Source organism: Corapipo altera, unplaced genomic scaffold (assembly GCF_003945725.1).
Source record: "Corapipo altera isolate COAL_440 unplaced genomic scaffold, ASM394572v1 112, whole genome shotgun sequence".
NCBI classification, from domain to species: domain Eukaryota; kingdom Metazoa; phylum Chordata; class Aves; order Passeriformes; family Pipridae; genus Corapipo; species Corapipo altera.
Genome location: NW_020884899.1, coordinates 4,306,801 through 4,331,015, shown reverse-complemented (window position 1 = coordinate 4,331,015; position 24,215 = coordinate 4,306,801). Strand labels below are relative to the sequence as shown.

The 24,215-nt window shown below is 46.7% G+C and overlaps 1 protein-coding gene across 7 annotated transcripts in view; it reads right to left on the bottom strand.

The window, feature by feature from the left end:
• Window positions 1-24,215, bottom strand: part of RNF220 (ring finger protein 220) — a 212,779-nt gene that overhangs the window by 39,779 nt on the left and 148,785 nt on the right. For 4 of the 7 annotated variants that reach the window (XM_027649085.1, XM_027649086.1, XM_027649087.1 and 1 more), the window contains exons 4-7: window positions 21,023-21,118; window positions 16,812-16,854; window positions 9,285-9,406; window positions 8,121-8,253 (exon numbers count right to left, since the gene is read on the bottom strand). In XM_027649085.1, the coding sequence (XP_027504886.1) occupies window positions 8,121-8,253; window positions 9,285-9,406; window positions 16,812-16,854; window positions 21,023-21,118 (394 nt within the window). Of the gene's footprint in view, window positions 1-8,120; window positions 8,254-9,284; window positions 9,407-16,811; window positions 16,855-16,999; window positions 17,162-21,022; window positions 21,119-24,215 lie in introns of those variants that run through there. The other 3 variants (XM_027649089.1, XM_027649090.1, XM_027649091.1) reach the window with 2 other exon arrangements.

Here is a 24,215-nt window from a genome sequence, read left to right as displayed (position 1 = left end):
GCGTGTGTCAAACGCAGTTAGCCACTTTCCGGGCACTACTCGATAATGCGTTTCACCGCCGCGTGGAAGAGACGACGCGCGGAGACAGGAGCTGCTCAGAGCCACTGAGACCTGTGCTCCCTTTTTGCTTCAGAAACGTCTCACTGCCCCTGACTTAACAACTGTATTCTAAAATGCTATTAAAATCGCGTCAATCAACTACTGTGTGCTTAAGGCTGAAGTTTGACCCGAGTGTCCGAGAAGCAGGCTGCAGTTCTAGCAAAACTGCAAGCACTTGGGAAAAGAAATTAAAAAATTATCAGATTACTGTCTAAAAGCCTGGGATTTTCAAAACCACAGCAGACAGACCACTAGAAAACTGGATTGCAGAGCAACTGCTGTCTGAGATCTAGTAAAACTGAAGTTTAAAGAGATGCCGTCAACTTGAAACCCAGTTTATTTCAAAAAATTGAGTACTTTCAGGTGCTCTAGCTGCTCCCTTACTCCCTCTGCCAATTTTCATGGTGTTACAGCTACATTTTCTGTTTTCTTTTTAACCTTCTTCGTCTAGGAAGTGGGTGACAGACATCCCTGCTCATCCCCCAAATACCATACGTAATACTGTGAAATGGAGAGAATTCCCCTTCTTCCCACAGAAGATCTTTCCCTGGTTAGAGTGGCTGTTGGTGTTACATAAATCAACCATCAAGGTTTAGTTGATTGTGCTCCTTTCAGCTAATGCATTCTGGCAGTTTGAGCATAAAAATTAGATTCTTACATTTTTGCATGCATTTAAGTTAACAAAAATATAAATCAACGAGAAATTTTAACAGCTGCACGCACCTATTTCTTTTTTTCCAGTTAAAATGATTTTTACTTTGCCAAATCCCACTAATTACTTTGTGTTCCACAATGAAGAAAACGCTGTTCCTTGAAGCATTATATGAATTTTAAACACACATGACACTGAGCACCAATTACACGGCGGGTCACGCTGGCTTGTGTATGTAAGGTAGGATTTTTTTTTTTCCTTTTTAAATCATGTACTATTCTAATCTGTTTTTCCTGCTCACTAGAGTCAACTTCTAGTATTAATATACAGGACAATACCCAAGAGACATTTATTAGCCACAGAATCCTTCAAATTCTATATGCGGACACAAACTATGGATAAAGAATTGGGTACAGCCAGTCCAATTATTGTATCTAACACTAAGCAAACAGACCTGTTAGCATTTTTATGTCAAGTATTACCTAATGGACAAGTACTTTCTCTCAAAGGAGAGAGGTATAAACATGAAGGAGCAGTTGGGCTACTCTGTCACACCAGTCCAAAGTACTGTCCTTCAGCAACAGAGGGATTGTCATCGTTTTACACAAGGGCTGAGGTAAGGTATACTAGTGCTCTGGGACTCAGCAGCCCTCTAAAGGGAGTATAAGGCATAGAATAAGCATTTGAGAAACATGAAATTTATACATCTTGACCACTTGGAAGCTTACAGCAGGTAGAAGTGACCAGCAGAAAGTAAAACCCCAAATATAGGAAGGCTAAAATACCAGGCTGGAGAGGCTGGGAAGGATGCTCAGATCTATAGATGCATTCACCTCAGAGAGGGATGCTGACACTGGAAATGTGGCAGAGAAAGGCACTGACCTGAGCCCTTGCTAAGTGGGAGGAGATTAAGAATTTCGTTATAGCAAAGATTCCCTATACTCTTACCACAGACTGCTCTGGTATCCAAGTTGAAGTTTGCTTTAGCCTGCCAGGGTAAAATGAATGAATTCTGGCTCAAGTACAAAGAAATAGGGAAGATGATTCTACTCACTAGACTACTCTTCCAAAAGGCCTAAATATACCAGTGACATCTTCCATTTCCCACAGAGTCTCTTAGGAGAAGTCACACTTTTTACCCTACAGCTCAAATGCTTTTGCTGCATTTGAGTAGATCAGTTTATACCCTCTTACTGGTATAACCTTAAATACAGCCTAAACCTCCTGGCATGGAAAAAAGGAAAGTCTCCTTGCCTCCTGAAGCTTTCCTGCATGTCTCATCATATTTTATCTGAAAAAGAGGGCACAGCTGGCTACTAGCTGAGATTCTAGAACGAGACTTTTCACATCTGTTGCCAGCTTTGCTACTATCATTACAACATTAGAGAAAACGCTTCTCCGTGGTTCAGTTTCCACATACACGTCAAACACAGATTTTAGGAGTTTTGTGTTAGGGTTCTGTGTTCATGAAATTGCACAGAGAAGCACGACTGAGTTTTCCTGTTCTGTTTAGAGCTTTCTGCCAGCCAGTTACCTGACACAAGAAGTCACTGTGTTCACAAACACCTGCTGCTGAACTGAAAAGTGTCTACTTAGAATCTGATGCCAGGACTTCACACTTGAGAGCATGCTTCTAATGCTGCATGGATTTAGAAGGAGAACAAACTGGAGGAGCATATAGCCATTGCCCCTAAGCTCTTTCTTGGACAACTAACCCACACTGGATGAAGGCTGGCCTACACCACTTGCTGCTGAAGCACATCTTGATTCTCTGGCTATAGAAAGCCAACAGTGGGACTGCAACTGTTTGCTGGAAACTTTTAGACATTTTAATACAGTCCCACTTTCCAGGCAGCTGCCTTAATTGTACACGACATGAGATCCAGTGCAAATGGGCACCCAAGGATAACTGTAGTTCGTTACAGCTTATAAGGCTTTACCAAGTCTCTCTATGCTAAGTCGTGCTGTTCTTTTCCCTTGGTAAGACATTACCAAACACACACAAGCCCCTTGCTAGCTTGGGAGGAGGGCAGCATGGAGAAATAAAGAGAAATATCAGAGAAATAAAGAGAAACTTCAGAGTTAAGTAATCCCTGTGTGTTTCTCCTTCTTCAAGAGTATCACAATCTATCAGACAGATCCTTGTCATGTTGATCTTTCTCAGACAGTATCCTTCCCTGAAAATGCCCTGCTTGCCATTTTAACATTTTCAAAGTCTTTCTCTCTTCTGTGTTATTTTTGATGCAACTGATCTGCTGAAGGAAAAGAAACCCAGAAGAGCAGCGGTGACTAGCTTGCTACTGCACCCAGAAGGCGGCTTTTTGGTGGGGAGCTGGAGGGGAGAAGAGGAGGATGGGGCAGGTGGAGAGAACTTAGCTAGAATTCTTCAATTCTTTCATATCTAAAGAGGACAGCAATCTCTGTTCTATCAGACCGCGCGGTTTGCGCTTTAAATGGTACTTGCTGCCAGCTTGCTTTCCCTGTCTCTCTCCCTTTGAAGCAGACTGGACAGCTTCCTCAAGCTGGCGTTATCACTCCCTCTAACCACTCTTGGCAGGCAATCTAATTCCCCCTGAAAAGGTCACCGCCATTTTAACTGCCTTTCAATCACATTAAGCACGCTGCCGCTCGTGCTCAGAGCGCTGCGCCCGCAGCTCTCCTGACTGAGGTGCGATCGATAAACTGACATCCCACCCCCCACCCCAGCTCCCCAGCCGCCCCTCGCCTCCTTCCCCTCTCCTGGACAAGCTGCCTCCCCGGAACTGACGGGCGAGAGACCAAGTGACAAAATCCTCTCCTCAAATCCGAGGCAGCAGCTAACCTGGCATTTACTAATCTTTGTCCCATCTGTTAAGAAACAGAAGGGTGCAGGCATCCCCCCCCGCCTTCCCTAGACCTACAGAGGCAGCGACTTCACAGGACAGTTTGCTTAGGCACCAGTCCAGACACCTTTGAAGCTGTGTTACAAAGAACAAGCCTCCCTCAAGCTTCCCTCAATGCAATCATTACCGTTATCTCTCCCCCCGTGCTGCTTTTTTTTTTTGCAGTTACGAGTTATGTGTTCCACCCATCGATCCCTGTGTAAGACACTGTTTTAAGTCCTCTTGCCTTTTGACTGTGCTAAGCCGTTTAAGAGATGACAGCAGCTTCTATCAGTGTGAAGCTGATGTGATTCTTTTCAGATAAAGCACTTTTTTTCCACTTCCCCCCCTCCTTTCCCTTCTTTCAAGTAAGAGACATACACACAAAAAGAGACACTGAATCTTTCAAAGAAAAAAAAACCCTTTTGAACTTCCCTCAGGAATTCTTTAAAGGGATAACCTTACAGTGTAAACACTGAGGGTAACGTGCATCCATTCTGGAGAGGAACAGAAGAATTGCTACAAATATGTTGAGCATTAGAAAAAAAAAAAAATCCATCACAGAGGAAGCCACTTGATGCTTTCACTTGTGAAGCCTTGCTGGCATCCTAAACAGAGAAACTCATTAGAGATGGTATGATATAATCCCCTGCAACAATGAGTTTTGGAGAGGGATGATTCAGAGATGTTGGGAGAGAGAGTTACTGAATGTTCAGGTATTTCAAGAGAAATTTTAGTCTTATGACATTGTACTGAGACAGGGAAATATTTGTTTACTGTATCTGTTTAGTTTTTCACTTCGAAGTACAAGCTTAATTTAAACAGAGCTTGGTACTTCATGGTGGTATTCTTCTGCACCCACCCCAAACAGAAACAAGAACTCTCCTACAAACCCCCTACTTCAAGCAGGACTTCTGCTGAAACAAAGTGGTTCCAAACCCTATAAAGCTGCCAATCTTCATTTACACCCTGCATTCCTCCAGTTTTGGTAAGCAAATTAAGTGATAGCAAACGATGCTTTAAGAAGCCAGGAGGAATGCTAGAAGTACCAAATATTTCCTGACAGAAAGCCTTCACTAAACTCAACAATTTCAGAGACAACATACTGATCCCTGCACTTCTCAATTGTGTCATATTCCTCCTTGCTGCCACTGCCTGTTCTTTCCACCTGCTGCCTGAGGTATGCCAAGCTGTGGCAGCCAAGGAGGTGTGCTTTGGCTCTGCTGCACTAGACCTCACTGGGGGTTTGCAGCTGTAACACCAACACAGAAGCCAGAATTCTTTGTCTTCTAAGACAGCCCCTAAGGTTAGAGGAACAAGTTTTCCCTGCAAGTGCTTTGGAAGTAGGAAAGTGTCACCCTAGGAACTGTATAAGTGAGAGTTTTAGCCTGTGATTGCTCTTAACTATGAGACCATCTTCCAGAAAATCTGAACAGGGCTGTTCATTTCCCTGACCTTTCTGTTTTTAAGAAGAAAAACCCCAAGATCTCCCAACCTTACTCCACCTGGGAATCTGTCATGCCCTTTCATAAAACTGGCAGAGAGCATTCCTCATGTTGAGAGTGACTTTGTCCATTAACCAAAAATGATAAAAAGAAGAAGCCAGGACCTGTGTTAAGTCCTGCTCCCCCTCTGCCCAGCTGTGACATCTCCTCAGAGCAACACACCATTAAAACCGAAATTAATGAGACACATGGCCATCTATTTTCCCCTCTGGTTTTATGTATTTCCCCATGTCATCTCTTTAGACACTGGTGACATCCCTGTAGCCTGGCAAGGGCTGTCTGGCATTATAAAAGACCTTTGATTTCCACATCGCTGCAACTTCTCAGCAAAGGGAACAGAGCCAAATGCAAAGCCTCGGGTGACGGGGGTTAACGAGGGCCTTGCCAACTCCAGACAAAGCAGTTTCAAGCATTAGAAAGCATCTACAAAACGTTGTGCTGTGCTTCAGGGCTGTAAATTAAGAATTCTGTCCCTAAAATAAGGCAAGAGCCAACACTGGCAGAGAAAGAAGGTAGTCACCTTAAGATTACCTGAGAGTGCACACAGCAGGCCTGAGTGATGGAGACACCTCTGAATGCCAGCAGTCAGAGACAATATGAGAGCCACAAAAGACAGCATGAAAAAGTGTGATTTGATTAAAAATAAATGCAATCAGCCACCTATGGGAGATCACTCCAGCTCTGCTTTGGCTTTCCAAATTTTACAGCAACTTTTTGTGCAGAGTAGGTAGGTATCCTGCATATACTGCTGGTTATCCCAAAATATTAGGTAGAAAGTTGGTGGCAAAAAGGTTCCCTGTTTAGGGAAGAGGACACTTCTCTAGAGAAGCATGGCAGCTGTTGAATTCAGCTGCCAGCAGAGGTGTGCTCCACAGGAGGAAGGCCAGGTGCTAGGGACCTGCCAGCAGCTCAGGTGGAGTCACTTCTTCAGCAGTGGCTCTGCCACAAAAAGCTGCACAGGGAGGATGTTCCCCACTGCAAATGCTACAGGGATGTTCCTGAGCTTGTGAGCTGATCTACAGACACCTTTTATCCAGCACCACAAAGGGAAGCAGTCAAACCCAAAACCCTTCCCACCAGGGTAATTATGGAGGGGTTTAGAACTGCATGTAGTTGTGCTCTACTTTTCTCCTGGTCTTCCAATCTTTTCCTGGGTCTGTTCATGTAACTCCTGAAGATGCCATGAAGGTCTCAAAAAGAAGAGACAGACCCCATACTTCCTGATGGAAGCAAGGCCATCTCTAAGTATAAACTACAGAACTATCTGTCCATGTGTGTGCAGCCATCTGGCAGAGGTTACAGCACTGGCTGATGCTGGAACCTGTCTAACTTCTGGTGGAGGAAAGCAGATGATCTACAGAACACAAAGTCACATATTTGAAAATTCCTTAAAATAATGAAGAAAATGCAGCAAAGAGCAAATACTTTACATTTACACAGCCTAACCACATCAATTACACACATTTTGTCCATCCGAAGCCTCATATGAAAGAGGGTCTCCATATGACTGAAGCAATAGGAAGGTTCAGGTCACATTTCAGTGAGTTAACTCAAAAACAAGTGGGAACATTAAGGTGAAGATAGCACGATGTCCACACCAAAGGAAGGGGAAGACCATGCTCTCCTCAAATGCAGGTGGTATGGTGGGGGTGAAGGAAGAAACTACTCATGCACAAAAAATGGATGAAATGAACTAAGTAGCCTTTTCTAATCTGGACTAGCAGTGACAACAATAAAGGCACACAGACATCCCAAGCTTTCCTGCGATGGATTGTAGTGTCTATACTACATAGACAAGAGTCCAAGACCTTGCATGATCTCATCAGGCCTCTACCTGGAATCATGTACAGACACAACTCTCCATGGAGCCACGAAAAAGTTAGCTTACAGACACAGGATGCAACAGTGTGAGTTTCCCTGGCTGTCCTTTAAAACCCAAAGAAGCTGTTCCTTCAAGTCTGCGCTCCTAATCATCTGCTCTGCTACAACCCAGATACAATTTAATTTCAGAGGAAGGCAAGAGCAGATCAGGAGTGTCTGGTTGTATCTGAGCACATGGCTGGCTTTTAAGTCCAACTCCCTTATGCAGCAGCTTTTCCCCTTGAGATATTTTAAATTAAAATCCAAGCTGATATAGGAAGAGATCACATCCCATCCTCTTTATTGAACGAAGGGAGCCAGCATTCCCCCTCTCATTAGGCATGCACTACGTGGATTGCTTGTGAGAGACTCTTCTGAGTGCCTGAGGTTCATGCCAACGAACAGTTTAGTAAATCCTCCTCTTTGAGGCCAAAGGGCTTAGTGTAAGAAAGGGGCCAGGTTTCTAGATAAAATTACATTCACCAATAAAGCTCACGAGAGGTCAAATTTTGCCATAACTCACTCCCCCTTCGGTAACTGATTTCCCCGTCACTGGGGAAGGAGTAAAAGAAGAAGGAAAAATAAAATGTGTTTGTCTGAGAGCCCTAAGGGCTTGTAGTGCTGGAGGTGCAGAGCAGGTTCCTGGATTCTCATTTATCAACCTTAAAAGGGATGGAGTGATAAATGCACAACTGGCCCTTTAATATTTTATGCAGGTGCTACAGCGACTTAGCTGTCACCTCCAATACATCACCAGAGGCTGATACACCAGCTTTCGTCACTCCAGGCTGGGAATTTTTACAATTTCATTTCTATTTCCCTCTCTTCACATATTTCCACGTATTTCTTACTATGTGTAAGACACAAAAAGCTATTTTCCCCAAATGATCTAGCCATTCCTACTCATTCCCTCCTCAGACACATTTCTTGAGGAAGAAATAAACGCCACGCTTTTGTTCAGGATTTGGACAAATTCTGACTCTCATCATTCAAGAGAGACAGAAAACACTTTACATTCTGGCAAAGGCTGGTGGTTCCACCCTTTCTGAGAGGCAAAACCCCACATCCCTCCCTTTAAAGACAGGTAATGACGAACTTCCACAGCAGAAAGGTTTACAAGCGCCCCCCAAAACACCGGCGCACCTCGGAATCCTCCCTCCAGGAGGGTCGTGGCCCGTATCCTCTTCTGCCCGCACCACTCGTACTCTTCAAAGCGGTTCCCGTTCTCGTTCTCGATGTCCACAGAGTCATCCTCAGTCATGCATGAACCTTCTCTCTGCACAGGGTAAAGCAGGGGCAGAGTGTTGAGATGTATGAAATAGCTCTTCGGGGTTAACAACTCATGGTGGGACGGAGAAGGAAAGCCAGGTTGTTCCCAGGACAGCTAAGTACGGAGCAGACAGCAGCATCTACTCCCACCCCCATTCCCAGTGACCTAAATCTAGAAGTAAATAGGTGCTGGAAGAAGTTGACAAGCTTAAGATCAAAACAAGTTGCAAGGTTCATAATTTTTACAAGTGGAAATTTAAGCTCTGGTTCCTATAACAATGCTGGTGTTCATTTCAAAACGTACTCCCCCGCCTTGGATGTACAATTCCTCTATCATGTAAACCATAGATTCCTTTGACCCCCAGCAGGAATGTTCTCCTATAGCATATTTTTGGGACATACTGATCAAAGACACCTCTCTTTACACTATGCACCTCTCAGGGCAGCAAGAATGAATTTGTTATCAGCTCTACTGAGGGTTTTTCCTGAGAAACACAAACAGAAAGCCCTATGACACAACTGCCTCCCTCCCGTAGGGCTTGTTTGTCCTTCTTCCTTGCTGTCTTCAGGATAAACAGCAAGAGAATGGTTTAGTTTAAATGCACTTCTTGGAGTAAGATGGTCATGCAACATTTACAAATTCCAGTTTGTTACAAAAGAACGCAACAAAAACTAATTCTAATGTTTTCAAAGGCACAGATCAGAAAGAACTCTTCTTGCTGTGCTACATAGGAAGCTTGAGGTCCTACAAAAGGCTACATAAACTTCAATAGCACCACCTTTACAATCTATAACTTAGACTTCTGCAATAGCAGAAGGGTGCATAAAGTAAAAAAAGTTATTAATGCCACACAGCAGAAAAATCCAGAAGAATCCATCTTCCAAGACAAAGAGAAGTGACTACAAATCTTAAGAGAGACAGTTAGCATTGCCTGCAAGCTCAGCAACGTTAGTTTTTGCCCCACATTAGGTCAACTGCGGACAAAGCTGGGAGTAGGGAGAAGGGAATGGCAGCTGGTGATCCTGCTGCGCCTCTACCTTTGCAAGGCATTGTTCCACATGCCTACTCATCTCCTCCTCGGATCCTGACAGAGGTCGGCTGCAGAGGGGACATACCTGCCCTTCGTCTTGCTTCCTCCGTTTCATTTTTCCAATCCGAGCTGCATGGAGAAACCAGGGAAAGAAAACAAACAAAAAAGGAAGACATGTCAAGTTTGTAGATCCACTCTTCATTTGGTCAGCTTCAAATAACAAACCTTTGGCAGAAATGGTAAGATTTCACACCAGAAAATCCTGTTGCAACTCCCTGTTCTGACCTCTATAAACAGTGCAGAGACTTACTTGGCATTTTTCAGATTAAATCTGTAACATGTGGAGGAGTACTCCCTGATTTCAAAGAGGTAGCTAGGAGAGGGAACATCTGCTGCACATCCCCAGGTAAGTTATTAAAATGGTTACATACTTTCTCTTGGAAGGCCTGAAATTGTTTTCAAAGTTGAGTCATCAAGCCAGTGAATTCTGGTTTGGATTTTGCCTTCTAAGTCTGAGGCCCTTCCACTAACACATCCATTCCCTACAGGATAAAGTAGCACCTGAAAGCCTTGGACAAGGGATCGAACAGTCACCTCCAGGACCACAGAGCCTCCTGTACACCCCAAAAAATTCCTTCCCTCAACACCACAAACAAGTAAGAGCACCATCTTACAAGCATAGCTTCTGGCTCTCTGTTGTTTTATTTCATGAAGACTGGAGGCTACACTGGGCACGCTCTGGGAAACAAACATGTTAGGAATCAGGATGATTAGAAAAAGCAGCCAAGGTAGCCTGTTGCTTAATCCAATATCTGGTTAATTTGAGCCATCGTTTAATGTGATCAAAACATCTGGAACCAAATCATTTGCATTAAAAAGAACTTCTGTCTTTTATTATGATGGCTTTAGGCAGGTATTACTGAATAACTCAATCACTGGCTGCAGGAAAGTCACTGTTTAATTAATAAGGAAGGTCAAAATTCTGAATGAGAGACAAGGAAAAGCCCAAGGAAAGCCCATGTGATAATGAGAGATGACACCACCAAAAAGCTGCATTAGCCAGAAATCTTTACTGACATTGTGAGCACTGCAGCATGCTCTGAAAGCCTTCATGCCTCAACACTGTGGGATCAACAGCTCCCTGCAGCCAACGAGTCAGAGAAAGCTGCTGGAATGCCAGGATGAGAAGGACCAGCATACAGGAAAGTTTCTGTCAACTGTTTTCTGAAGTGCATCAGTTTAAAGCACACACATCACCAAGTGATTTATAAAGTTTCAGCTGAACACATCAATGCAGACCTGAAAGGCCTCTCACAAGGCCTTCTCTTTGGCTTCCCTGGACACAGGACCCTCTGGGTTAGGATATACTTTCCCACAATCCAGAACTAGGAGTACTCATCATGCCCTATACTCTCTGATGCTTCAGCAGTAAGAAAGCTTCAAATTATTCCCTGGGCACTGCTTTTTCTCGCTGAGACAGAGATGTGGGAAAACTACTTGAAAATTCAATCTCCCCATCTCATACAATGAAAAGGATTGTGCAAATGTGACATTCCTAGAATAAGGGACAGCAACTTGAGATCAAAACAAGAATGTTTTTGATATCTGGCACTTTGAACAACAGAGACTCTCAAGTTAACACACACAGCTTTCATCCTTTGTCTAAATTTTATTTGCTGATGCTCCACAACCCTCTCTCATGTTGGGTACACCACACTGACAGCTCCCCAACCCTCTACTGTAGTCAGAGTTAAGCCATGCTCTTTCTGTTTTGTACTTGAGTGCACAAGAGACTTCTGAAGTTCTGGTTTGGTGCATACCTATATCCTCCAGCATGGCTCTTTCGTGTAAGTTAAGGATGCTTTCCTTGCCTCACTAGCTCTGTCGAACCAGCACAAAATTAGGAAGGCTGGAATTAGACATGACTTGACCATTCCCTAGCAAACTGACTGGAGAGAAGCACAGGAACAAAGCCCTCTCTATCCTGACTGCAGACACGAATTTCTCTCACCTCATCATGTTTTCAACCAGGGAAACGTAGGGAAGGAGCAGTTTAATTATGCTGGTAGGACTCCCCATGGTCAAACAATTCAGCTAAGTCAGTCTGCCTGGTGAATTTATTAGTATTTTTAACTTTTTTTTATTGCCATATTCCAGTTCATGCACTGTAGCAGTGACACAAGGAAGAAAACTTGTTTTAGGTCTTCTACTGCTGAATTCCTGGGACCGTTTTGCCAGAACAAGCACCTCATCTGGTGTTGAAATGTTAGTGTAGAGCTGGGAACAGAACCTCGCTCTGCTCCAGCTCCACACAAGACCCAGCAGCCAACCCCTCTCTTGGCTCCTTTAGCTCTGCAGAGAAGCGTCCCTTCAAGCCGCAGCGCCGCAAGTGAAAAAGCCACCGAAAAGAAAGAGGTGTTGAAAACAAATCCCCCTGCCATTTTCATTCTGTGGTCATCAGCAGCGGCAGCGTTGCGCCCACGCAGGCCAAGGGTGCCCCTGGTGACTGCGGGCAGGGAAGGGGAACAAGGCCGTCTGGAAAGCACATGCGAGCAGCGCTGTCCCTGCCCGACACAACGCGCAGCCCGGACATCACTTCCAATCAGCGCCGCGGCGACAGAGAGGCCCCAAAGGCAGGGGGTGATTGTGGCGCTGTCCCGAAGGGGAGCAGCTCAAAAGAACACGCGAGTGAGACCACAGGATTGTTAATTAGTGTTGATAGATGCGATCATTTCTAATTAGCTCACTAATCCCTCTCTCCCCACCCCCCCCACCCCGTGCTCCTGTCGCAGGAGAATGGGAGAGGAAGGGAAGAAAAAAAAGGAAAAAAAGCCATTCCCTCTCGTAACTCAGGAAGATAAAAATACAGACAGCAGAGGACTGGATGCACGAAGAGGACAGAACTCAGGGAAGGAGGCTTTGGCACAAGGCTGACCCATTCTTACCTCTGACTGAACAAAGACTCCATAGTTATTATTCCAACCTTCTGCCAGGAGGTGAGGAGTTCACTAATTTTTATTAGCATTAATAATTATTATTAGGCCATCAGAGGGCTTCCAGCACCTCTGAGGCCTCACTTTTAACAGATGTACATTACCCTACACACTGCTCCTGCTGCAAGTGCATGTTCTCCTTCAGATTACACAAAACCATCAGGCCAGGGAGTTTAAGTCACCACAGCAGATGAATGAGAAAGTAGCTCATGGAGGTGAGCAAGAACTGGGATCCTCTGCAAGAGCCAGGATTTCACCTATGGTCTCTGCCTTACCTTAGGAGTTGTGCTGGCAAAGGGAGTTGCTCTTCCCTTCCCTGATATGGGACTATGGAAGGTGAGAGGGTGCTTGCACTAGAGAAGGAGCCAAACTGCACTTGACAGAGCCTCTACTGTGAGGGAACACTGGTCCCTGCCTTCCCACAGGTGAGGAGAGAAGGAGCCAGCCCACCATTGCTGCCTTATGGGCAGAAGAGTCCGAGGATCTTTTCTCCCCAGCAAGGCTAAACCTTATTAATGCCTGAAGATCATGTTACTCTCAAGCCCAGCACAACTTCCTGTGAGAAAAGCTAATGGATTTCAGTTTTCACTGGTACTCCCTCCCCAAGCAAAAATTCACCTTCAGGACAGGGCACTAATTACCTCAGAAGTGCTCTTACACAGCATCTAGCAGTGGACACTGCACCAACCTCTACTGCAGCATCAAAGGAGATGATTAAGTTACTAGGAATATCTCTTATGATTCCCTCCACCAGTTTGAGTGGTCCCCCGAGTCCTATGCAGACATCATTAGCAGCGCCTGCAATGGCAGGCCAATCAAATTAAGTGGAAACATTTTTGTCTCCTTTCCAGTGAAAATCATCCAGCTTTATTCCTCCCCCACCCATCAGCTACAAAAGCACACGACATGCTGCTGGTGGTTCAACAATAAACTGTGCACTGACCTCCTCCATGGAGGTCTGTTTGGAAAGACAGGCTTAGGGTCACCACCAAAATGGGAATCAGCTTCTCAGGGAAAGGAGCAAAAGCAGCTTTGTAAGGACCCATTTTTCAACTCACCTGAGAATGCCAATTTTGCAAATAGCCCTAAATTTGAATCAAAGATATTCAAGCACAAGAGCCAGCACCTGGTCTCTGGAAATCTACCAGAGAAGTCTTAAGGAGTGGTTATACCTATTTTTGTTAGGCCTATCACCAAAAACTTGTGTGGATGATCAACTTATCCAAAGCATTTTATCTAAGGGAATGAAGGCAGCAATGGCAGAGCACAAAAAGCCATCTCAAGAATAAGAAAAAGCAAGAAAACAGATGGTCAAGAAGAAATCTGTTTCAGACCTTATGTAAAATTTGCTGCTCATCTGCCTGAGAGAGAACACTAAGGGCCAGATTCACAAAAGGGTCTCAGTGGGGCTTTCAGATTTGCATGGCCAAAGTTCCACAGAGATGACTGTCAGCAACCTTCAATCTGACACTACTCTCTGAGGCTGGCACATACTTAACCTGCTGAATCCATGTTCTGATACACTAACCAATAACTTTGTGCCTCTAATACTGAATGACTACTTAACCTGCTCTGCACTGCTAAACTCCATAAGCATCAATTTACAGGGTGGCTTAAAGTTTCCAGTGTGGCAACACTGGAAATAAGGCAAATGAAAGAAATGCCTTTTTTATCACATGGGTTCATCAGGAATCAGCACCTCATACTCCTGGGTTCACAAGGACACAGTCTCTGGATAGTGAGTTTAGCACAGGTGAGAGGTGCAGGATTAACTCACTGAGGCTGACAGGGAAGTTGGGATACAAACACTCAACCAACAGCCTAAAAGACAGAACATTAATCTCCTGCTCCAGAGCTTGAAAATGCATTTGCCTTACTTACAGCTCTATTTAAGTCACAGGTTTGACTTACAGAAATAAAATTCTGGCCAGTCAGGTACATGTGAACCATTTAACTATCAGGACCTAATCATGTTGCAGCCAGGCAAACAGCAGCTCACAGAAGGCATTTCCCTCTCCACCTTCTCCTTCCCTAGCTCCTTTTGCACATTCCCAAATGACTACAACAGCATAGAACACATAAAGGTCCAAACAAGACTCAGGCAAAAACAGCCCAGGCAGCCAAGATTTGGTTCAAGGACTACGTGGGAGAAGAGCAAACACTGTGAGCCCCTTTTTATGGGAGGACTTTCCAAAGTGCTTCTAGAACTCAACTGATAAAAGCTTGACAGGAGATATCAAGATAAACTGGTTACAACAATATTAAAAAGTACATGTAAAACATAAAACCAAATTAAATAGTTCTTTGACAGACAGGCCGCATTTGATAAGTTTCTGCAGTGTGCCAATAAGAACGTGAAACAAAAAGCCAGCTACCTTTGGACAAGTCCTACACAACTTCTGTTCATGTGAGCTAATTGGGACAAGGAAACCACTCTCACAGAGTAAGCTATAAGGTTGTGTGATTGATTAGAAGCTCATTAAAACACAAGATATAGACAAATAAGCTTTTTTTTTCCCCCTAAAGCACTCCAATGTTCTCCATCTTGAGATACTCAACAACTAACAATAATGTGGTAAAACTTACAAATATCATGGAATTATTTTAGTGCAAACAAATGAGGAGGATGAGTGCAGAGATACAAATATAAAGGAGTATAACCTATCCAACCATCCAGCTGAATACTGACCTAACAACACAGGACTGGACCAGGCATCATCACTACAGGTACGTTCTAGGAACAACAGTTATCAGCCACAAAAGGCTAAGGTCAGGAGGAACCAGTTCTGGTCTAGTTTTACCTCCTCTGAGACCCAAAGCACTTCAGCCAAATTTCTGAATCTGGCTTCCTAACACCTGCCCCTCGTACTGTCAGGGTGTACAAGGCATTAGGTAAGTTAACCCAATGTCCTCATTTGGAATATGGCTCTAAGTTTTGCTCACTCTACCCCAAAAGGTACATACAGAAAGAGTAAAAGGTCCAGCAAAGTGCCATATAAAACTACTGGCCTCCCTTCAGGTGAGCCCAGCCTCACAGAAACATCCAAGAACAGGGGCCAAGAGGAGTTCCTAGATCAGATCACAGCCTGCCCAGATTGTGCTGCAGCCCTGCTTCGGGTTAGAGCCCAAAGCCCAAAGCACTGCTGAGCCAGTTCAGCAGGGCACGCTGCCATCAAGAGCTTCTGTTCACAGTGAAGGACTCCACAACACCAAGAATTCCAAAAGTCTGGCTCGGACTTTTAAAAAATATTTAAAATAAGGTAAATGCACATTGTTGGCCTGAAAAAAAGGTGGAAGGTGGGAGCTTAGCCCCAGCTATCCAAAAACAATAAAGGAAGAGCTTGACATCCCTGACTCCAGAGACCTCTGTCACACAGAACAAGTCACCACAGAGCAGCACCTCTGAAGTCTCTGTGTCAGGACAGTGTCCACCTGCCAGTGCTGGCAGCTCACTGCACTCATCTTGGAGTGCAGACACGAGCACACCTGCCAGCAGTCACTGGAACTGATGCAAGGTAACTCACCTCTTTGTTGTATGACTTAACAGACTTGCAAGAGTTCACAGGTTTTTGGCCCTCTGGGTTGATATTTAAAAACCTCCAAGCTAGCTCTGAATTCACTTATGTATAACTTATCACAGATCTGGGTCAGGAGCTTCTGTTTGCTTAAGACTGCACAAAACGTGGAGGACTTAAAATTCAAGCAAACCATTTTGCTATTGGCACACTCTAAAGCCTTTTGTTATTTTGTTAACGTATATCTTCTTCTAAACAAACTCTATTAGCACAACATCACTGGTGTTATCTTTAATTAACAGATCAGGAAGCTCGAGATTAATGAGCCTCCTGATAGCCTGAACAACCAAATTCTGACTAAATGTTACATAGTGAAGGAGCTACAAGCAATATAAAACCAGATGAGAGATTGTTGTTACTGTTTAAATGGTAAGTTCTGACTCTACTGAACTTTGAGAAAAGTTTCAACTCCCTCAGCTGTAAAAAAAAAAAGTTTCCTTTCAGCTTTCTTTTTCCAATTTAGAACCACAGAGATGGAATACCTCTCTCGGAAATGAAGTGAGGTCTGATTTGCTTTTTTAAAATACCAAGATGCTTTCCTCTAGAAATACTTGTTTACTTGCTGTTAGGAGCACACACAGATAGGTACAAGTTAGTACCAGCATCGGTGGGCTTGAGAGAAAAAAAAAAACCAAAGAAAACAAATCATGACGTCAGACGACGCTCAGGCTGCTGGTTTAAAAGTTTACTTCAAGATTCAGCCATGTGAGCTGTGAGAGCTCAGCAGCCGGGCCCCGGAATGAAAACACGGGATCCAGGGCCTGGTTTATCCCGGGCGGTGGAAGCCGCTTCCCCGGGGAGCCCAGGTGGGAGCAGGGATTCTCCCGCACACCCCCCGCGCCCCGTGTGCACGGCGAGGCCGGAGGCGGCCCCCGGCCCGCGGAGGGGCTTGGGCGAGGGGGTCACAGAACTCGGCCCAACTCTGAGAAGTTCCCCGGGCGGGAAAGGGGCGGGGGCCGCACTCACCGTTCAGCCGGGTCTGCCGGTTCGCTCGCACCCGCAGGAAGGTCTGCAGAGGGGACACAAAAGCGGAGAAGCGTCAAGGCCCGGGTGTAAACAACTCGCCCCCCGTCCGTACACAAGGCCCACCCCCGCCCTGCGCATCCCCGGGACAACGCACCGGCCGCGGGCCTCCGCTCCCCCTCAGCACCCACCTCTTCCCGGCCCCCGCCGCCGGGCCCCCTCCTGCCGCTCTGCATAGCCGCGGGCGCCGCGGGCGGGCGGCGGGCCCGGGATGCGGGTGGATGCGGCGCGGCCCGGCGGGCGCCGCCGCTCAGCCCCCGGCGGCCGCCGCCATGTTGGCCCCGGTCATGTGACCCGCCGCGCGCGGGTGAGAGTTCACCCGGCAGTTCCCATGGCAACCGACAGGGGGCGGCAGCGCCTGGCGAGCCCGGCCAATCAGAGCCCCGGGATGGCCGGGACCTGGGGGACTGGCCAATCAGCAACCAGGGCTTACTGGAACACAGGGAGGCCTGGCCAATCAAGAATCGGGGGTGATTGGGACCCTGGGTGCCTGGCCAATCAGGAATCAGAAGCTACTGGAGCCAAAAGGGTCACGACTAACCAGAGCCCGGGGGCAGGTGGCGCCCAGGGGCCGTTGGCCAATCAGATCCTGAGAGCAACTTAGAAGCAGCTTCCCTTGTCCAATAGGGACTGAGTGCCCTTCAGGCCCAACATCACTGGCCAATCAGAGCCTGTAACCCAAAGGCATTGGCCAATCAGGCACCAGGGGCAACACAACCTTCCCTGCCCAATCAGGGCCTGGGGGCCCAAGGGCTCTTGGTGTATTGAGGCTCAAGCAGTAATAAAACCCAAAGGCTCACGGCCAGTGGGCGCCCAGTGGCCCCTGCCCAGCCCTGCCATGGAGCTCAGGGCTGCTCCCAGCCCCTGCCCTGGCTGTGGGAGCAGAGCCCTGGGAAGCAGAGCCTTGTCCTTCCTGGATGTCCCACAGGCTCAGCGCAGGTGGACACAGACACCAGATGGGTCTGCCAGGGCCAGGCTGGGCGGCCACCTCAGGTCCAGCGCTCTGAACCATGCCTGTCCTCCCCACTGCTGCGGGGGCACAGGCGGAGTGCTGCCGCCTCACCCCCGCTTCCCAGCCTCTCCTCACTCTTTTCCTTCCCTTTTCAGCAAACCTCAGCGGTCAAAACTCGTCTTGTGGATTTCTCTCCCTCATCTGCCTCACAGCTGTGGTGGGAGTGGGCCCAGCAGATGAGCCTGCAGTTGGGACAGAGGTGGGGGCTACAAATTGGGCAGCAAAGGCTCCTACACACACAGATCCCATCTGTTCCCCCTCTCTGAACACTCCCCAGACTTTGCTTCTTGGAATCAAACCTGTGTTTCGGGTCTCCGCTCTGGCACCTGACAATTTGCTGCTCCCTCTTCAGATGGAAAACAAAACCCCTCCGATATGTTTCTCTGTCCCAGGAGCTGATGGCCAGCCAGCCAGGTCAGGTGCTGGCTGGTGATCTTCACCCAGTCCTGACCCCACGTCCTACATCCCGGCTCTGCCTGCCCACGGAACTCGCAGTTGGATTTTCATACACACACGCACTCGCAAATCCAAAGCTGCCAGTTGGTTTTACCCTGTTAATGAATTTAGCTGTCTTTCGGGAGTCATGCTCACTGCTGAGCTGGGGGGAGGGAGATGAGCCTTCCCTGGACAAGGATTTTAGGCTTTCAGTTGTGCTACACTTGTTTTTAGTCACCAATATCCCGTGGGTTCAGCTGACCCAGGCAAGGGGGTCTCTCTCCAAGCCTGAAATGTCATCTTCGCAAGTACGATGTATCGCTTGTAATTTGCTGTTGATTTTTCCATTGGGGACTCAGGGTTTTATATAAATACTTCTAAAATGGCTTTATTTTTACTCGCAGTGCAGGAAAAGCCCTGTCTGACAGAACATACTGTATTTAGGAGGAGCAGCCACTATGGACCAAATTGCAAGGTCCTGCACTACATCGGCTGTCACCACCTTGGTCCAATCAGTGTCCATGTACCAAACTCCAGCAGCCAGGCTTGGCACAGAGGAGCCAAGAGGATCCCCCCTCCCGCCATCCAGGAGCCACCCCACTGCCTCCACTGCAGCTCCCTCTCTGCATGTGGAGCAATGCAAGGAGCCCAAGTGCTCTGCAAGCCCGTGTTCCTGTAGCACTCCTATTTGTAAATCTCCTTCTTCCCTAAATATCCCCATGGTATATAAATATGAAGACTAAAAAAAAACGGAGCCGCAGGAATTCTGGAAACATAAATGCCAACAGCTCACGTTCTAGCATGTTACTAATATGCTGTATAATCTCGATTAGATCACAAATAACACAGGGGACATTCATAATTCCAGCACATCTCTACATATACGAAGCTAAATTTTGCAGCCTTTAAAGTCACCACCATGAGAGTCTTCTGCTCTGCTTCCTGGGCATTTCTCTTGGTAAGCCAGGCAGACTGAATACTCATTCATATTGTGGCTTTATTAAGGATTACATCGAGGCTTTACACACTCCTGGCACCCACCCTGAGGTCCCTTGACACTGCCAGCGCAGCATAACGCAGCCAGCACAAGCACAAATGAAAATCAGGCCCCAGAGGTGTTTTCTCCCTGCAGTGCAGACTTAAAACTCCCATTACACATTTGCATTAAGGGCTGCAGCCCTCCATAAAATGCGCTTACGAACTTAAAGCACATTGGAGAGTAGCTGGACTCAGCATATAGAGGGGCTTCTGCTGAGAATATTCGTCCTCCAGAATGACATAATAAAAATGTACAGGAACAGAGGACTGCAAGGGGCCACCAATTTCACAGAGACTCATGTCTGGCGGAGTGGGAAAGGAGGGGTGTTCTCTGACAAAGGGAGCCATGGCAAAAGTCTCTTCCATGCCCTTTCGAAAAGAACGTAATTTATTTATTAGCCTTAATAAACAAGGCAGGAAAGAGAGCAGGATTACCTGGATCAGGCATTTCTGTATCTTCTGCAGGGTTTTGCTCCTCTTACTTTGACCAGGCCTTATTGTTCACAGGAGGGTAAAGTGGCTGGGATGTGACACCAAGTTATGACTGAAAGCCACACGGGAATACGTAGCAAGCAATGGAGAATCTGGTCCACAATTGATAATATCACCAATAAATAGGACAGATGATGGAATAATGGGTAACAAATGTACCAATCTGCTACTAACAGGACCTATCTTCAGGAACACCTGTTGTAAGTGGGTCTGCTCAGCTAAGAGCCCCAAAAGTGGTCATCAGCCTCTCTCTGCCAAATAAAGACTTGGCACGTGCAAAGTGGCTGATGCAGGAAGATGTGACCACCTGCCTGACCCTGGGCACTGGGTATGGGTATGCAGAGCACACAGGATGCAGGGTAATGGGTGTTTGTCATGCTGGTACAGCCTCGGCCCACCCGGCCTGTCCACACAGCGGGGTCTGTGCTGATGACCTCCACTAATTTATCTGCTGCCTTTCAGAGCTTATTGAAGCCAGTGGCTGAGCACAGGATTGCAGCCAAACGGTTTGGATGTGAGCCGAGTTAGAGTCAAGTGCACCAGCCTGCCCCAAAAATACAGACTGACTTACAACCAGCCAAGGTGTACTTGTGCTGCTGCCTTTCTCTTCTTTTCTTGCTCCATCTCCCTCAATTTTTATTTGTTTCATCGCAAGTCAGGACCTGCTGCTCCTCTGGGCAGAGTGTTTTATAAAACAAGGTGACATGGCTGTGGATGATCCAAAACCATTGTTTTGGATGCAAGTCATGAGTCAGTTTGCTGGGCAGTGGCACACCAGTGAAATGGAGAACTTTGGCCTGCTGCAGACTAACATCATTCACTCTTTACAAAAAAAAAAAAGTTGCTTCTCTGAAAGTTTCTCAATGGCATGGGGTGGGTAATGATAAACATAGCCAGGGAAATTACTGAGATGATGAATATAATGTAACAGAAACCTCTGTTTAGATGGTTTTGTACAGCTGTGGTTTCAAGCTGGAGCTGGGATGACTGTGAAGACAGAAACACACGCTCACAGCCCTGTGAGGGACCAAGTGCTCATGTCCCCATGCTGCAGGCAGGGAAGCTGGTGCAGTGATGTACAGCCAAGAGCAGAGCTCTCACACAGAGAGCTGTGGGCACTGGGGCGAGCTGGCTCCCTGCCTAAGGCTGAGACCAGCAACGGCATCCACCCCCTTACCTGGTATCTGTCCGAGTGATGGATGTCATCTGAGGAGTGGGGTGACGCTGTTGGAGAATCTCCTTCCCGCTTGATTGAGGCCGACAACAAAATTGACTGCAAGAGAAAGGAGAAATTCATGCTGTGAGCATTGCCAAGCTCTCTGTCTCTAAGCTGTCCTCAAAGCCACAGAGAGCGTCTGCCAGGCTATGGGACTGCACTGGGATGGAATCCTGGGCTGTGGGGCTGGCTCTGGTCTTCCCAGTGGACTCTGCCCCACAAGGGAATCAGGCTGCTGGGTCTAGCAAAGCACAAACGAATCAGGCAACAAAGGGACGGTCATTTTTCTCGCAGGTCTGGTGGCTGGGGCAGAATCAGTCCCTGCTGGAAATGATACTTGAGGACACCACCAGAAATTCGTGTGCTGAGGTGGAGCAGTGCTTCCGTGTCCTTGTCCACCCCTTTTAAGTGCCACTAAATCTCTCAATGGCTTTGTAAACTACACTAAAGCTCTCAGCACCTTTGCAGTGCAACTACCCTTTCCTTCAGTAATGATGCTATTTATTTTAATAAGTAGCATAGGAAAAAAAAAAAGGGCCTTTTAGAAGGTTAAAAAGCTCAGTGATATTTGAGACCTAAGAAATCACTGATAAACTTCAAGTCAATAGTAGGTAAGTCTAAATTCTACACACAGTGAACTCTAGCAGGAAAATTACTGTGAGAGTTTGACAGCATCTAAAGAAATGTACACTGAGCTGCAAGTGAACTTTATTATTAGAATAGTTTGAGGGAAAAATGCAATTTAAAATTCTAATTTACATTATAAATTAGCTAAACTAGGCTAAATATGGCCCAATACATTGTGAAAAAATGTACACTGGAAATGCAGCTCTCCAGATGTTTGTTTCTGAGAATCAGTTGGCAAGATTTGACAATAAATGACTGCTCGGAGATGTGTGTGTTTGTGAAAGGAAGTGTAGATATCATCTGAATTGGACAGGTCAAGTGTGGTGACAACATTATTAAAAAGCATAATACCTTAGAGAAAGGGAAGTATTTCAGAAACATTTGCCTCTGGGCTTAAATGAAATGTGAAAAAATGTGCATTTTTTGGAAAGGTATGAGCAAGTGGAAAAATGACTCAGCATACAAATTGGTTCAGTCAGCAGGATGCAATCCCCCAGGCTTGGACAGCTCTCCGGTGAGAAAAGCACAGCAGTGCAGTTGGCACGGACATGGAGGGAAGGCAGGCTTGGGATGGAGGTGGAGGAGCGGGATTTGGGATGCTGGGTTCAACCCCCTGGGTATGAGCTGTCAGCACTGCAAGAGTCATGAGGGCAAGAGTCATGTCCTGGTGAGCACTGGAGGTCTCTGCCATAAAGCATGGTCCTACCAGCTGTGGAGAGGTGTGATGTCCTGAAAGGGGTCACAGAGGAATTGTCTGCTGGGGTGCTTTGTTATCTCCTCAGGCACAATCCCTTCTACCAACTGAGGGCTGTGCTGACCACATTTTGGAGCTGGCTCACTCCTCAGCTCAGCCCAGGGATACCGGGCGCTGGGAGGGCCAGTGGGAGCCCACAGGGCTGGGGGCACCCAGTAAGGGCTGCCTCAAGAGACCAGCCCCCACTTCCCAGGGCACAGACAGGCAGAGCAGGGGGGCCCTCTGGCTTCATGTGTTGGCTGAACACAACTGCTGATGGATTTTGGTGAACAGCTCACTCATTTCTGGAGAAGCCCACCGTAGAATTTCCGCAGAGTGCAGACCCCAAGCTCCTGCTGTTGTGCAGTTTCTTTATTTTCTAAATGGAGAATGAGGACCATTTTTGAAGAAGCAGGATTACACATGTCCTATCAAACGGAGGGATGGGGCTCAAAGCCTTCTGCTGTGAATCATAACAACAGCCCTGACTGCAGCAATGGTAATGCCCTTCCCCTCCTCTAATAAGCCAAGCACCCTGGAGCTGGGAGGGTTAAATCTGTTTTGTCTCCCAATGTATTCTAGAGAAGGGGAAAAAATACCCATCTCCCCATTCCTTGAAGACAGACAGACAAACCCTCCCCGCCTCCAGCTCCCCCCTCAGCTTCTGGTAGCTCTAATTCAATATTATTATGTGAAAAATGGTTGGGCTAGCTATGGAGACAGTAAATTAAACGTTATGTATTAGTTTTTAGCGTGTGGTCCCGGGAAGAATGCCGGCCCCATTTATTCCACAAACCTCCTGAGCACCATGGCAATGACCTCTGGAAAAACGCAGGGCTAAACTAATCCCAAAGATGTCAATCTCAAGGCCTCTTCTACATACACTTGCAGTTTAGATTAATAAACTGTCTATTTTTAAATTGTGTGCAAGCACTTCAATTCTAAATACCTCGCCGGCATGTTAAACACAGCGTTAGAGATGCCAAGTCACACTTCCCCTTCACTCTTAGGAAACTTGACTTCATTTGTTTTTCTCATTTCCGTGAGCTGTGCCACACTTTGCCTCTCAGGCAGCCATGGGGGCAGGCAGGGATGCAGGCTCAGAGACTAAGGGATTAGAAAAGGCACTTGCCATCACGGTGACTTTCAATCTTGCATTAGGCCTCTCTGCCATCCCAATTTTGGCCTCTTTTATCCCAATTGTCATGTTGAGGCTGTTTTCCAATTGCTAAGCAGTGAGGATGCCTGACCACGGCACGCCAAGCTAAGGATTTGCTGTCCCTTGCATCCATTCTATTCATTCCCAGACGGATTCAGGCAAGCAGAAAAAAGGCAGCAATTCCCATTCCTCTCTCAACCAGGTTCTGGGAAAGTGGTTGTGGAGGAAAAATGTAGCTTTACATGTGCTCTCCCAGCCCTCAGGCATGCCCATGCTGCAGGGTAGACCCAAATTCTGGCATCCCACCCCAAAAACATGGCGCTGGGTGCTCTGTGTGCAGACAGACAGTGTGCTGTACGGCTCTGTGGAGATGCTCCTAACTTGGGGACCAGCCGCTTCGGCACGGTGCGAACAAGCCTTGATGCTGAGATGTTCCTTTTCACTTGGGGAAAGGCCTCCAGCCAGCTCATCTCTGCCTGACTGCCAGTACATCCCAGCTCCCCTTCAGGGTGTGCCTGAGTGAGGATACTGGGGTGAGAGCACCCTCCTCTCTCCCTGGTCTCCCCTCCACTGTCAAACCACAGCTCCCACCACCAAAGGCAGAGCAAGGGCCTCATGCGAGCAGCGGTGCAGCC